Raw genomic sequence first — 16320 nt, 5'->3', positions numbered from 1 at the left:
GTCAGACCTGATGAACCTAAGCATTCTTTTCCTTCCTTTAGTGCCTAAGGTTCCAGTAGGCTCCAGAGAGACCATTTCTCAATTTCCTTATCTATCCCAACCATTCAAGGGTTTCCCGTACCTCTAGACCTTTCATTGTGGGCTCTCTCTGCTGTTTAGACTCCAATTTCATGAAATGGTATTGAAGTATCATGTGGTAGTTGTTTAAATTTTGCAAGGAAAGGTCATTTAAAATAACCTTCAGGAACTGGAAGCTTTCTGATGGAAATGGAAACTGCAAACAAGTATGAATGTGGGAACAGTAACCTGTGTAGCCACTCTTAATAATCTAGCACTCATTTTACTAATCTTTTGTCAACCATTCATCTTTAGTATCCCCATATTAAAACTCCTATCAAATAAGCTCTAATATAAGGCTTATCCCTTATGAAAAGGCCCAAGATACTGTCCAGCTTTGAAATATCTTTAAGGTTTAACTCCATATTCTCAACTCTAGAACTCACTCTTAATATGTCAGCTGTACTAAAAATTATAGCTACTTGGCCTTGCCTTTTAATCTGAGTCTGCCTTTAGACAATTCAGATGCAAAGAACTACATCGGTTTGGCAGGTTATTCTTGTATTTAATAAGTATTTAAGTAGACAATTTTTTATTCAATACTACCTTAGCATATTTTGATATGAGCCAGGTCCAAACATGCCTCTAAATGACTATCCTTTATTAGCCTGACCATGTGGTTTTTAAAGTTTAAACAAAAACAGTATCTGTAATGACATGGAATAGTAGAAAAAACCTTCCAGCATGCAAGAGGCATCAGCGTATTTACTTAGAGTTAACAGGTTGATCCCTTCTTACCTGTATTGTGTATTTCCTCAGTAATATACATGCCTTCTCGATAGGTCAGTCCCCCTACAACAGGGGTTCCGGTGGCTGGAGCCAGGGTAGGGTCAAATGCATCAATATCAAAACTCAGATGGATTGGCCTTTGTCTTCTTGAGGGGAAGATGATATGAACAGTCATTTGGGTGTGCTTGGACATTGATCCTTCCTACAGTTGCAACTCCTTGATTTTGTTGCTGTTAGTCCTGGTACTTCGCTAATACAGATTTTCAGGTTTCCTATTCTGGAAGTTATTATGTATTACCATATTAGCTTCCTACACACCACCTCATAATTTTGCCATTGGTTCTTTGTGCCTCAGACTAACTCCAATTTATATTTCTGACATAACCTAGGCATTAGAGCCTTTTGCATTAACAATTCTTCACTTCCCTATGAGACTGGGCTCTGACAGAGTCTAGCTTAAGTTAGACTGACCTAGGTTATAGTTGCTCTTATTTTCTCCATGTAACAGCAGCTGAACTTAATTGATTTGGTGTCTGTAATCTTATCTCCCAATTCTAACTTCAGTTTAGCACAGGTGTCCAAAAGTAGAAACTAGCATACAACACATATATGCTAGATAACTAAAATTTCTTACAGCTTAAGAAATGTAATTGCTACCTAGTAGTATGCCATTAATCACTTGGAAATAAAGACTCAGCACTGAGAACATGCTCTTAAAACTAGCTTTTGGCATTTATCTGCCATCTTTCTATATTACCAAGATTTGCTCAATATAAAACTTCCAGATGAAGCAACAGTGAGCTTAGGAAGAAGGGAATAGTTGAATGAACGCTTCCCATCTTCAAAAGATGGGCAGTAAAAATGGAGCTAAAGAGAAATTCATGAGACACAGAGGAGCCAGGCAGTGACTTCAAGGAAAGCCCCTTCCAACCCCAGAGGAAGAATAGGACCTATGTTTCATATTCTCCCTTTCCAAATTATTTGAATTTTTTGTATGTGTACATATTTTGCTTTTATTTTAAAAGAAAAGCTGCTATCCTTAAGAGATAGGCTAAAGTGTGCTGCTCGTTGAGAGTCTGCCCTATTCCCTTTGGGACTTTTCCTTTTGGAAGTAGACATCGTAAGTTACTTACTTGCCAATTAGCAGATCAAATGTCTGTTCCATGACCTTCTGAATACCAAGTCGATCTATGTCTCTCATGGAAAAATACTGGATATCATAATTCTTTAAAATAAAACTGTGTGAGATATAAAGGAAGGAGTCCTTAGTTTAAAGAACATTTTTAATCAAATGCATGTTGGGGTGGGGGTTTGTCCTGTTAGTGACCTACAAGAGATTAAGGCAAGGAACAACCTATCAAAAGGAACCTAAATGGCTGGACAGACCCAGTGCTTAACCCCAGTGTATCAACTTACTGTTCAGGAGGGTCCACATCTCTTAGACCAATATACACAATACTTGGGGAAGAGATACAAGGTTTGATCCAGGAAAATCCTGGGAGTTGTGGCACCTGTCAAAAGAAGAATGGACAGGATTCATTAAGGATTCTTGGTCTCACCAAGATAATCACCGTGTGCTTCCCAATGTATGCAGTCTGCTTTCTCCTACCTACAGGATATGCTTAATTAACATAAGACACACTTGATCTGGGAAAGAGAACTTATAAAAGTGGAAGTGATTCCGAAGGCAGCTGAAGAACAGATTCCTCAGAATTAAAAAATTTCTCCTAAGGTGGCCACAGTTTCTCATTAACTTACCTAAATAACAGGAATACTGCTGATTAGCCCCTTTCCACCCCTTTGTACATTACTGAATTATTTACACATTGGTTCTTGAAACACAACCCGGTTGCCATCTTAAGTTGTCTACAGCCTAAACACAAATTCTGCCTAATGAATAACTTTTGTACTATCCTGGTTTAACTTGGTCCCTCACTGAGGGGAAGGATATACAGATTCTAGTCTATGCCTAACATGGACTCCCATGTCTTCTGAACAGCCTAGGAAAATAATTACGTAGAGGTAATCATGGTTTTGCTTTCCTCTAGACCAATGGGTCTGAGAGTAAGGCAGGCCTGGGAGCCTCTAACCAAGAAGTCCTCCTGCTGTGGGTATATCAATCACTAGAGTTACGACCCACTGCCACTTTCCTTTCTTGCAAGTTATGACACCCCCCCCCCCCCCAGAGCAGGGACCATGTCCTCGTCCTCTTTTTATCCCTAGCATTAGTAGACTGCTTGGCCCATAATGTTTGATGAACAAATGAAGGAATATTAAACATTCCTACCACCACCATCAGCCCATCCTTCATAGAAGTCTTACTGAACTAGTTCCTGAAAGCCCCAGCATAACCTCTGCAAGCCATTCAGCCTTTTCATTTCAGCCCACTGACCTTGTCCTGTAGTTCTCTGAGGAGAAATGAAACTGGCTGTCCATGGAGATTTCCAGATGAAGTGGTGAGGGGTGTATTGATGTCAGCATGGGCATCAACCCAGATCACACAAAGGTCTGGGCAGTGCCGGGCGTGGCCGCTAATGGTTCCGATTGCCAGGCTACAAGGAACAAACACAGTAATTGAGGCCCTCTGCTTGGCACACCTCACCAATAACAAATATCTTCAGTCAGTGCAGCTCACACTTTGTCCTCAGGGCAAAGTCAGGGCCCCAGACTAAGGCTGGATTTGGATGACCAAAAGTCCCTCGGCCTGTAGTACCCAAAGATTAACCTTAAGTGAGTTAGCGAGAAATGGAAGGTTCCAAGGATTCAAAACTTGACTAGTTACGCTTCTAGTTTGACAGATGTCATTGCTGCCCCCAAATCCCTAAAATTTGATCCATTAGCCCTGGCCCAGAAAAGGACCTCAAGTATTTGTTCAATGAATGAAATCCAGTTAAATGATGTGTTCTGTGTGTAACAACTCACAAATATTTAATACTTTGTAAGGAAGACCCAGGAGATCTAATTATTTTAAAAAAATCATTCACTCACTTTTTAAGGATAAAAATTTGCATTATAGTTTTTTAGAAAGTAACAATTTTGACATTTCCTTCTAGGAAGTATAACAAAGACATTAAAGTAACGGGAACCCAATTAAAGACCTCATTTAAATGACTGAATAAATGTTTATTTGCATGTTACCTTCTATATATTAGCATGGCATTCAAATATCAATGTTTATTTTTTTGCCTCTCCTTATCCTTGGACTCTGTGTACATTGGCCAACTGTCGTGTCTCAGATGTAGGAATATAGCTGATGAAATCATGGTTGGAAAGCTGCCCAGCTTCCCAGTAACTGAAGAATTTGACATAGATGGGAAATGCAACTTAAGGGGCGCCTGGTGGCTCAGTCAGTTAAGTGTCTGCCTTTGGCTCAGGTTATGATCCCGGGGTCCTGGGATTGAGCCCCACGTCAGGCTCCCTGCTCAGCAGGAAGCCTGCTTCTCCCTCTCCCACTCCCCCTGCTTGTGTTCCCTTTCTCGCAGTGTCTGTCAAATAAAATCTTAAAAAAAAAAAAAAAAAATGCAACTTAAACACTTTAGGAGCTAACAGCAGCTATCCTTCTTAGTATGGCATGAGATAGCATTTTAAGCTCCATGCTCCACATAGGGCCTTTTTGAAGGATAGCATGGTCTAGTGTGAAAAGCAGTGGATTAAGCCAGAATACTGGGGTTTTTCCCAGAAAGCCAGGTAATTTAGGACAAGTCATTTAGTTCTGCTAGACAGTTTCCTTTTTCTAGAAGAAAGGGATAATAATCTTGTCTTGTTTAAGTCAGAGTTAGTCTGACATCTACGGGAATAATTTATACTGTGTAAAAGGAGCAGGGTGACCTAAAGATGCCTCCTTCCTTTAAAATGTTCAGTAGCTGTTCAGTTTATATACTCATCCCTTCCTTTGTAGAATCTTCAGATAGCCTAGGTTTTAGCACTGAACAGGGAATAGGGAATAGTGACAGGGCTGCAATAGATAGCTATAGACAAAAGAGAAGCCAAAGACTATGATAATAACATTGATAAGCAGTTCCCAAATAGACAATCAGAAGAAAGTCAATAAAAATGAGAGAGAGCACTGGGCTAAGAGGAAGACCCACCTTCTGGTTGATTTAATTCGACCGCTGTAGAGAACCTGGACTGCTCTCTTATTCTACCTAAAATTTTATTCTTAATGACGAAATCTACCTGCACTTAAAATTGTAACAAAGATTCAACTTCTGTTAAGGAACCAGAAAAGTTCTCTGTGCACCAGGGGAAGTTACCAGATTGGCTCTCAAAAGAAAATTGCCTTCAGAGGTCACACTGAATTTGAATCCCACCCTGCCACTTCCTCGTTCTAGAAGTTGGGTAAGTTATCTGACCTCTGTCCCTCAGTGTTCCTAGCAGTAAAATGGGTAAAACTGTATCTGCCTCATGGCATTATGAGGGGGTAAATGAGAATATATATGAAGTGCCCAGTACTCCTAGTATTTTAGTGTTTTTCTTTCTACCAAAAACCTTTATTACTTAGCTCAAATAGGACTTCTCTGGCCCAGAATGATCTCTTTGTTCTCTGAAATTCTGTAGAGTTCAATATATTTTTTTCATCCCATGTATTTCATCTAGTCCTAATCACGATTTCCACAATCCCTAGCATTGCTTGAGAACACACCAAGCAGTGTTCAATAAAGTACATGCTGACTCACTAAGAGAAGGGATCTATTAGTCACCTAGGGGTCCACACTGTGAAGGTAGAGAACATAGTCACATGGCAAGTGGGAAATCTATAACACATTACCAGAAATGCTTTAACAACAACAATAACAACAACAAAAACCCACAAATTCAGACTACTGATGGATCCTTCGAATTCTCCCAAATAGCCAAATGAAAGTCATAAGATGGTTCTTCCTCAAGAAAACTTTACAAGAGATAAGCACAAAATGAAACAGGAACACACTTGTGTCTAAAAACTTTGCTTAGTCTACCTCTGAACTTGACCTCATACTATACAGTGTGTTTTACAATGAAAACCACAGGTGCCTCTAGCAGCTCAGGATTTTAGATATTAAAATGCTATTAAGCACATCATACCATAAAAATTCTGAAGGGTATTGTCCTCTTAATGGGGAAGCAGATAAGCTAACTGATTAGCCCAAGGCACCATACAGTCCAGCCCCCACCAGCCCTGCATCCCAGCCTACCTGTGGTCGCCTCCCACTGTGACACAGCTGTAGCCACTTGACACCGCTCTACTAACCACCTCAGCCAGTTCCTGGTTGGCAAGGCCCACTGAGCGAGGATTCACTATCAGGTTGTTGTAGAGATCATCTTTAGGGACTGGAGTAAAACTCAAATCTCCAAAATCTTTTAGGCGGCAGCCTGGAAGCGAATGGGGGATGATGAGATTAATTGTATATGTTATTCCAACTCTTACTGGTCTGGGCCACATATCAGAACTTGTGACAAAGAGCACGTCATACTCCTTTTGCCACAGTAAAATTCAAAATGTCACGTGACTGGCAGGATGGTCTTAATCCTCCCAGCAGTCCTGTGGGGGTAGATCCCATTAAGAACACCATTTTGCCGACAAACTGAGATTTGGAAAGTGAATTAAATTAATTGCTACTAAATTAGTAGCAATTAGACCTCACATATCCCAGAGTTAGAGTATAAGTAAAATACCAAGAGGGCCCATCAGGATTTACAGAAAATTAAGTAGTACTGTTAATTTAGAGCAAAAATACATAAAGCTTATAACATGAAAATTTCTAATAAAAGGCCAATCTGAGGATCTCAAGCATCCTAAAAGAGAAATGTCAAACATTTGTTACTTACAAAGGTCCCAGGCAGTGTTTTAATTTCTTGATATAAATTTTTTTAAGACTTTTTTATTTATGTTAGAGGGAGAGAATCTCAAGCAGACCCCGCACTGAGAGCAGAGCCCGACGTGGGGCCTGATCTCACAACCCTGAGATCATGACCCCATCGGGAACCAAAAGTTGGACACCCAAGGTGCTCCGCTTGACAAATTCTTAAACTCACTTATTTAAACAATCTGTTAGGCAACTAAAACATACCATTCTATAGACAAGGAAACAAAGTCCCCAAATCTCATAGCCGCTAAGTGGCAGAAGCAGGACCCAAATTCAGGCCATCTGCCCCCAAAATGTATATTGACTACAGTTTGTTTCCCAAAGAATCCCTCTTGATTCCTCCCTGTTAAGAGCAAGTCAGACCTTTTCCAAAAAACCGACAAGATGGCAGAAACGCAGCAGCAGCAGTGAACCTTCCACAGGGTCACCTGCGGCACACGCCTAGACCAGCTGCCAGCCACGTCCTCTGAGTAGCTGACACGGTGCTAGTGGCCGCAGCACCTGCAGAGCCAGCCAGGAGGCACGGCCCAGAGAAGCCAGAGATGGTGCACACACACATGTGGGGCAGCAACGTCCAGCCCGAGATGGTGGGCAGCATGGCGGGCAGCATGGCAGGCAGCATGGTGGGCCTCTGCGGCAGCGAGACCTTCACCCAGGTGGATCGCAGGCTCAAGATGATCAGCCGCTACCTGAGCGAGTCCTCCTCCACGTAACAAGCCCATGAATGTGGCTGGCCCACCATCTGGGCCACCCACTCCTCCTCCCCCTCAAGTAGCCTGTTTGGTCAATAAAAGCATAGACTTCTCTTAAAAAAACAAAAAAAAATAAAAACAAAAAACTTTTGAAATAACTAGTGATATGTTCTGACATTATACTGTAATATTTTCACTCTTAGATTTCACATATTCTGAAGAACTATGCCACCAGTCACTGTACATTGACTTTCTTACCTAAGTACTATTCTTGCCATGTAACTACATACCAATAAATTGGTTGGTGCCATTTTTTGGGGTTAGGCCTAAGTAATCCAGCTCTCTCATGAACAGATCTGAACTATCAGAGAACGTAACGTTACCATAGATAGTAGCTTAAGGCCCTGCTTCTCCAACGAGTCTGGGTATGTTGGGGGGTAAGGGAGGGAAGTGGTCACAGGATAGTAATACTGGCAGAGATTTGTGTTAAAGATCTGGATTAAGATCAGGGGTTCCCCAGTGGCTCAGTCGGTTAAGCGTCTGCCTTCTGCTCGGGTCATGATCTCAGGGTCCTGGGATCGAGCCCTGCATCTGGCTCCCTGCTCAGCAGGGAGTCTGCTTCTCCCTCTCCTTCTACCCCTTCCACTCATGCTCGAGCATGTTCTCTCTCTGAAATAAAATCTTAAAAAAAAAAAAAAAAAAGATTTGGATTAAGATCGGCATGGACCCATCTTGAATTTAAACTGTACAGTTTTGAGCTTTACTTTTTTTTTTTTTTTTTTTTAAGATTTTTAACTTGAGAGAGAACGTGCACACACAGGGTGTATTGAGAGGCAGAGAATCCCAAGCACACTCTGCACTGAGTATGAAGCCGGATGCAGGGCACAATCCCACAACTATGAGATCCCAACCTGAGCTGAAACCATGGGTCGGACAACTTAACCAGCTGCGCCACCCAGGTGCCCCTTGAGCTTTACCTTTAACCCATTGTCAATTCAAAGCTAAATAACTGAGAGAATGTAAAAATTTGAGAAGTAATGACTTGTAACATAAGGCCAACCAAGGGATCAAGGGATCACCACTAAAAAGGATACCAGAAGCAAAACAGAGAACTTTATTCTATTCCCAAAATTAAGATGCAGCTACAGCTGCAGAACTCTATGTATCTTTTGGTCACTGCATTTTATTTTATTGAAGATTTTCATTTGTCAGAGAGCACACAAGCAGGGGGAACGGCAAGCAGAGGGAGAAGCAAGCTCCCCGCTAAGCAAGGAGCCCGTTGCAAGACTAGATCCCAGAACCCTGGGATCATGACCTGAGCCGAAGGCAGTCGCTTAACCAACTGAGCCACCCAGGTGTCCCAGTCATTGCATTTTAAAATATAATCCTAAAAATGCTCAGAGATCTGGAAAACTGAAAGAGAAAGTATTGAAGGTAGGAGAAGAATGTAACAGGCCAAAGCCATTGGGATCTAAGAGAAAAAAAATATGACCAAATAAAACATCTGTAAAAATCCTTTAAAAAGATAAAAAGCCATAAGGGATATGCACTTTACAAGATTGCAGTACAGGGGCACCTGGGTGGTTCAGTCAGTTAAGCATCTGCCTTCAGCTCAAGTCATGATCCCAGAGTCCTGGGATCGAGCCCCACATCAGGCTCCCTGCTCAGCAGAGAGCCTGTCCTCCCTCTCCTGCTCCCAATACTTGTGCTGTCAAATAATCTTTAAAAAAAAAAAAAGAAAAAAATCTCAATACAGGAGGACAGTTTAGATTTAAGAGAAATGAAGCTTTAAATTTTAAGTCAGTATCGGGTCTTGCTATTGGCAACAGTCTTAGGCTGGACAGATTTTGATTGTCAGTTTCTACTTCCCTATCCGTGTTTACCTCTGTACCCCCTTAAGCCACATCAAGCATTTAGGTTCTTACTAGGTATAAGACATCAGGGCATGCCTGGCGTTTTAGAATATTAGGTGTATAAATAGAGAATGTTTATGATCTAATTAATGTTGATATTAACTAATTGTTGAAGACAACTTTAACTCATTTAATCTTCACATGACCAATAAATACATAGGAATCAACCCAGTGGATAAGTAACAGAACTTGGGGGAACACGCAAGTCCAGTCATGGAATCTAGGATGTAGACTCTGATACGATAAGTGTGACAGAATACAGTACTCAGCTCACTATTATTTACTTATCAGAAGAAAGCTGCAGAAAGCCTATAAAAGAACCTAAAGAGAATTTGGCAGTCTTAGATAACGCTCTCCAAGAAGAGAGACTAAATTTCACAAAAGGATTTTGGTCATTAAATGTGTAACTCTGAAGTGGATCACCAGATTAATTCACAGCCTAGACAGTGGGTTCTTTTAAGATTGTCTAACTCCATTTGCTCTCATTCCTTACTCATCAAACAGCCTCCCTCTGGTTATTCATTTAGTCTCCCTGTTGCCCTCCTACCAGCAAGAGGGCTTCCAACCAGTGGATGTCGGAAGGACTGTTGCTCACCATAATTATGAATGGGCATTTTGGTATATACATCACAGCATGAGTCTCTGGGTTGTAAAGCCTGATAAGCTCTGCACATAAAGATTTCTGTTCCTAACTAATTTAAAGAGATCTATGCACTCCTATGTTCATTGCAGCATTTTTACAATTACCAAGATAGGGAAGCAGCGTGTGTGTGTGTGTGTGTGCACGTGTATTAGAGAAAGAAAATGATTTTATATATTTATATTTATATTTATATATACACACACACACACATTCAGCCATAAAAAGAATGAAATCTTGCCATTTGCAACAACATGGATAGACCTAAAGGGCATTATGCTGAATGAAATAAGTCAGACAGAAAGATACCATATGATTTCACTTGTATGTGGAATCTAAAAAAAAAAACAGAAATAGACTCAAATACTGTTGCCGGGGGCGGGGGGGCGGGAGGGTAGAGGGATGGGCACAGTAGGTGAAGGGGATTAAGAGGTACAAACTTGGGGCGTCTGGGTGGCTCAGTTGGTTAGGCGGCTGCCTTCGGCTCAGGTCATGATCCTGGAGTCCCGGGATTGAGTCCCGCATCGGGCTCCCTGCTCGGCAGGGAGTCTGCTTCTCCCTCTGACCATCTCCCCTCTCATGCTCTATCTCATTCTCTCTCTCAAATAAATAAAATCTTTAAAAAAAAAAAAAAAAGAGGTACAAATTCCAGTTATAAAATAAGTCTTGTATAGTCAGTAATACTATAGTAACATTGTTTGGTGACAGGTGGTGAAAACTTATGGTGAGCACTGTGGATCTATAGACTTGTTGAATCACTGTGTTGTGTACTTGAAATTACTACTGTATGTCAACTATACTTAAATAATAAAATTTAAACAAAACAAACCCTTCTGTTCCTGGGTCTACAAAGCTGAGGACCAGACCCCCTGAAGGGATTAGTATCTTGAGAGACCCTGCCTGAGTTGTCCACCCTATAGGACTCCCAATTCTGCTCTTTATTTTCAAAAAAAAAAAAAAAAAAAGTGCCAGGTAAGAACTAAGGACAATGAGTGTTAAAGGACTGAAAGGAAATTCAGATAGGATTGGGGGGTGGGGAGGGGATCAAGGAATGACTCCTCCATCAAGTAAAGTTTGTACCAGCATTGTTTTGCTATTTTCGTTGTTCTCTTTCCTTACTGGTAGAAAATTTTTGTAAAATTGATAAGGAAGTATCTAATGGTGCAAGTCCCTACCCCACTTCCCAGGCTTGACTACTCTAGCTTTGCAGACCTTTATGCATAAACACAATTCATACTATTTTTAAATAAGGTTGTTGGAGTAGGCTTAACTGCTGTACCTAACCTTCCCCAAAACAATGGCTCATACTCAGTAAATTGGTTTCTTGTTCATTTAACATCCGGGGTGACTGTTCTAGGTTAGCAGGAGGCTCTCCTTCATGCAGTGATTCAGAGACCAAGCTCCTTCTGGCTTGTGGCTCTTCCATCACTAGGGCCTTGCCATCTGTGTAGCTAAGGTTGGGTCTCCCTGGGGTCAAAGCAGCAGGAGAGGAAGTAAGCCCTGAGAAGGCACATCTACTTTTAAAGGCCCTGGCCTAGAAAGGACTGGCATGATATATTCAGGGCACTAAACGAGAAAAATATGCAGCCAAGAATACTATATCCAGCTAGGCTGTCACTGAAAATAGATAAAAAGCTTCCAGGACAAACAAAAACTAAAAGAATTTGTGAACACCAAACCAGCCCTACAAGAAATATTGAAAGGGGTCCTCTAAGTAAAGAGAGAGCCTAAAAGTAACATAGACCAGAAAGGAACAGAGACAATATACAATAACAGTCACCTTACAGGCAATACAATGGCACTGAATTCATATCTTTCAATAGTTCCCCTGAATGTAAATGGGCTAAATGCCCCAATCAAAAGACACAGGGTATCAGATTGGATAAAAAAAAAAAAAGCAAGACCCATCGATATGCTGTCTGCAAGAGACTCATTTTAGACCCAAAGACACCTCCAGATTTAAAGTGAGGTGGAGGAAAACCATTTACCATGCTAATGGACACCAAAAGAAAGCTGGGGTGGCAATCCTTAGACAAATTAGATTTTAAACCAAAGACTATAATAAGAGATGAGGAAGGAAACTATATCCTACTTAAAGGGTCTATCCAACAAGAAGATCTAACAATTTTAAATATCTATGCCCCTAACATGGGAGCAGCCAATTATATAAGCCAATTAATAACAAAAACAAAGAAACACATTGACAACAATACAATAATAGTGGGGGAATTTAACACCTCCCTCACTGAAATGGACAGATCATCTAAGCAAAAGATCAACAAGGAAATAAAGGCTTTAAATGACACACTGGACCAGATGAACCTCACAGATAAATTCAGAACATTCCATCCCAAAGCAACATAATACACATTCTTCTCTAGTGCCCATGGAACATTCTCCAGAATAGATCATATCCCAGGTCACAAATCAGGTCTCAACCGGTACCAAAAGATTGGGATAATTCCCTGCATATTTTCGGATCACAGTGCTTTGAAACTAGAACTCAGTCACAAGAGGAAAGTTGGAAAGAACTCAAATACATGGAGGCTAAAGAGTATCCTACTAAAGAATGAATGGGTCAACCAGGAAATTAAAGAAGAATTTTATGTCTTTTTTTTTTTTAAAGATTTTATTTATTTATTTGACAGAGAGCGACATAGCGAGAGCAGGAACATAAGCAGGGGGAGTTGGGAGAGGGAGAAGCAGGCTCCCCGCGGAGTAGGGAGCCCGACGTGGGGCTCGATCCCAGGACCCTGGGATCATGACCTGAGCCGAAGGCAGACGCTTAACGACTGAGCCACCCAGGCGCCCAAAGAAGAATTTTAAAAATTCATGGCAACAGGGGCGCCTGGGTGGCTCAGTCTTTAAGCATCTGCCTTCAGCTCAGGTGATGATCCCAGGATCCTGGGATCGAGCCCCACGTCGGGCTCCCTGCTCCGTGGGGAGCCTGCTTCTCCCTCTCCCACTCCCCCTGCTTGTGTTCCCTCTCTCGCTGTGTCTCTCTCTGTCAAATAAATAAATAAAATCTTTAAAAAAAAAAAAAATTCATGGCAACAAATGAAAATGAAAACACAACTGTTCAAGATCTTTGCGATGCAGCAAAGGCAGTCCTAAGAGGGAAGTGTATAGCAATACAAGCCTTTCTCAAGAAACAAGGAAGGTCTCAAATACACAATCTAACCCTACACCTAAAGGAGCTGAAGAAAGAACAGCAAATAAAGCCTAAACCAGGCAGAAGAGAATCAATAAAGATCTGAGCAGAAATCAATGAACCAGAAACCAAAAGAACAGTAGAACAAAACAACGAAACTAGGAGCTGGTTTTTTGAAAGAATTAACAAGATTGATAAACCCCTGGCCAGACTTACCAAAAAGAGAAAAGACCCAAATAAACAAAATCATGAATGAAAGATCACAACCAACACCAAAGAAATACAATTATATGAACATATTATGAGCAACTATATGCCAGCAAATTAGACAATCTGGAAGAAGTGGATGCATTCCTAGAGATGTATAAACTACCAAAACTGACCCAAGAGAAATAGAAAACCTGAACAGACCCATAATCACTAAGGAAATTAAAGCAGTAATCAAAAAAATCTCCCAACAAACAAGATCCCAGGGCCAGATGGCTTCCCAGGGGAATTCTACCAAACATTTAAAGAAGAATTAATATTTATTCTTCTGAAACTGTTCCAAAAAATAGAAATGGAAGGAAAACTTCCAAACTCATTTTATGAGACCAGCATTACCTTGATCCCAAAACCAGACAAAGACCCCATCAAGAAGGAGAACTACGGACCAATATCCCTTATGAACATGGATGCAAAAATTCTCACCAAAATACTAGCCAATAGGATCCAACAGTACATTAAAAGGATTATTCACCATGACCAAGTGGGATTTATTACTGAGCTGCAAGGTTGGTTCAACATCCGCAAATCAATGTGATACATTAATAAAAGAAAGAACAAGAACCATATGATACTCTCAATAGATGCAGAAAAAGCATTTGACAAAGTACAGCAACCTTTCTTGATTAAAACTCTTCAGAGTGTAGGGATAGAGGGTACATACCTCAATAGCATAAAAGCCATCTGTGAAAAACCCACAGCGAGTATCATTCTCAATGGGGAAAAACAGAGCTTTTCCCCTAACGTCAGGAACACAGCAAGGATGTCCACTATCACCACTACTATTCAGCATAGTACTAGAAGTCCTAGCCTCAGCAATCAGACAACAAAAAGAAATAAAAGGCATCCAAATTGGCAAATAAGTCAAACTCTCACTCTTTGCAGATGATATGTACGATACTTTATGTGGAAAACCCAAGACTCCACCCCAAAACTGCTAGAACTCATACAGGAATTCAGTCAAGTGGCAGGATATAAAATCAATGCACAGAAATCAGTGGCATTCCTATACACCAACAACAAGACAGAAGAAAGAAATTAAGGGGTCGATCCCATTTACAATTGCACCCAAAACCATAAGATACCAAAGAGGCAAAGAATCTGTGCTTAGAAAACTATAAAATACTCATGAAAGAAATTGAGGAAGACACAAAGAAATGGAAAAACATTTCATGCTTATAGATTGGAAGAACAAATACTGTGAAAATGTCTATGCTATCTAGAGCAATCTACACACTTAATGCAATCCCTATCAAAATACCATCAACTTTTCTCAAAGAAATGGAACAAATAATCCTAAAATTTGTATGGAACCAGAAAAGACCCCGAATAGCCAGAGCAATGTTGAAAAAGAAAAGCAAAGCTGGCAGCATCACAATTCCGGACTTTAAGCTCTATTACAAAGCTGTAATCACCAAGACAGTATGGTACCGGCACAAAAACAGACATATAGATCAATGGAACAGAATAGAGAGCCCAGAAATGGACCCTCAACTCTGGTCAACTAATCTTCCACAAAGCAGGAAAGAATGTCCAATGGAAAAAAGACAGTCTCTTCAACAAATGGTGTTGGGAAAACTGGACAGCCACATGCAGAAGAATGAAACTGGACCATTTCCTTACACCACACACAAAAATAGACTCAAAATGGTTGAGAGACCTACATGTGAGACAGGAATCCATCAAAATCCTTGAGGAGGAGGGGCGCCTGGGTGGCTCAGTCGTTAAGCGTCTGCCTTCGGCTCAGGTCATGATCCCGGGGTCCTGGGATCGAGCCCCGCATCGGGCTCCCTGCTCCGCGGGAAGCCTGCTTCTCCCTCTCCCACTCCCCCTGCTTGTGTTCCCTCTCTCGCTGTGTCTCTCTCTGTCAAATAAATAAATAAAATCTTTAAAAAAAAAAAAAAAAAAAAAAAATCCTTGAGGAGAACACAGGCAGCAACCTCTTCAACCTCAGCTGCAGCAACTTCTTCCTAGAAACATCGCCAAAGGCAAGGGAAGCAAGGGCAAAAATGAACTATTGGGACTTCATCAAGATAAAAAGCTTTTGCACAGCAAAGGAAACAGTCAACAAAACCAAAAGAACTGACAGAATGGGAGAAGATATTTGCAAATGACATATCAGATAAAGGGCTAGTATCCAAAATCTGTGAAGAACTTAATCAAATTCAACACCCAAAGAAAAAATAATCCGATCGAGAAATGGGCAGAAGACATGAACAGACATTTCTGCAAAGAAGACATTTCCAAATGGCCAACAGACACATGAAAATTGCTCAACATCACTCGGCATCAGAGAAATACAAATCAAAACCTTAATGAGATACTACCTCACACCAGTCAGAATGGCTAAAATTAACAAGTCAGGAAATGACAGATGTTGGCGAGGATGCGGAGCAAGGGGAACCCTCCTACACAGTTGGTGGGAATGCAAACTGGGGCAGCCACTCTGGAAAACAGGATGGAGGTTCCTCAAAAAGTGTGTAGAGCTACCCTACGATCCAGCAATTGCCCTACTGGGTATTTACCCCAAAGATACAAATGTAGTGATCCGAAGGGGCACATGCACCCCAATGTTTATAGCAGCAATGTCCAGAATAGCTAAACTATGGAAAGAGCCCAGATGTCCATCAACAGATGAATGGATAAAGATGTGGTGTGTATATATAAAATGGAATATTATGCAGCCATCAAAAATGAAATCTTGCCATTTGCAATGACGTGGATGGAACTAGAGAGTATTATACTAAGCGAAATAAGTCAATCAGAGAAAGACAATTATCATATGATCTCACTGATACGAGGAATTTGAGAAACAAGACAGAGGATCATAGGAGAAGGGAGGGAAAAATGAAACAAGATGAAACCAGAGAGGGAGACAAACCAAACTCAATCTCAGGAAACAAACTGAGGGTTCCTGGACTGGAGGGGGGTGGGAGGGAGGGGGTGGCTGGGTGATGGATATATGGGA

The 16320-nt window shown here is 41.0% G+C and overlaps 1 protein-coding gene across 3 annotated transcripts in view; it reads right to left on the bottom strand.

Annotated features, from left to right (window-relative positions):
* The window catches only part of ARG2 (arginase 2), a 35393-nt gene that overhangs the window by 1743 nt on the left and 17330 nt on the right, over positions 1 to 16320 (bottom strand). For 2 of the 3 annotated variants that reach the window (XM_036071162.2, XM_078053831.1), the window contains exons 3-7: positions 6021 to 6198; positions 3239 to 3398; positions 2263 to 2357; positions 1980 to 2084; positions 856 to 992 (exon numbers count right to left, since the gene is read on the bottom strand). In XM_036071162.2, the coding sequence (XP_035927055.2) occupies positions 856 to 992; positions 1980 to 2084; positions 2263 to 2357; positions 3239 to 3398; positions 6021 to 6198 (675 nt within the window). The remainder of the gene's footprint in view (positions 1 to 855; positions 993 to 1979; positions 2085 to 2262; positions 2358 to 3238; positions 3399 to 6020; positions 6199 to 16320) is intronic. The other variant, XM_078053830.1, reaches the window with a different exon arrangement.

This window comes from Halichoerus grypus, chromosome 8 (genome assembly GCF_964656455.1).
Source record: "Halichoerus grypus chromosome 8, mHalGry1.hap1.1, whole genome shotgun sequence".
Classification (NCBI taxonomy): domain Eukaryota; kingdom Metazoa; phylum Chordata; class Mammalia; order Carnivora; family Phocidae; genus Halichoerus; species Halichoerus grypus.
This window is presented reverse-complemented; position numbering and strand designations above follow the sequence as displayed.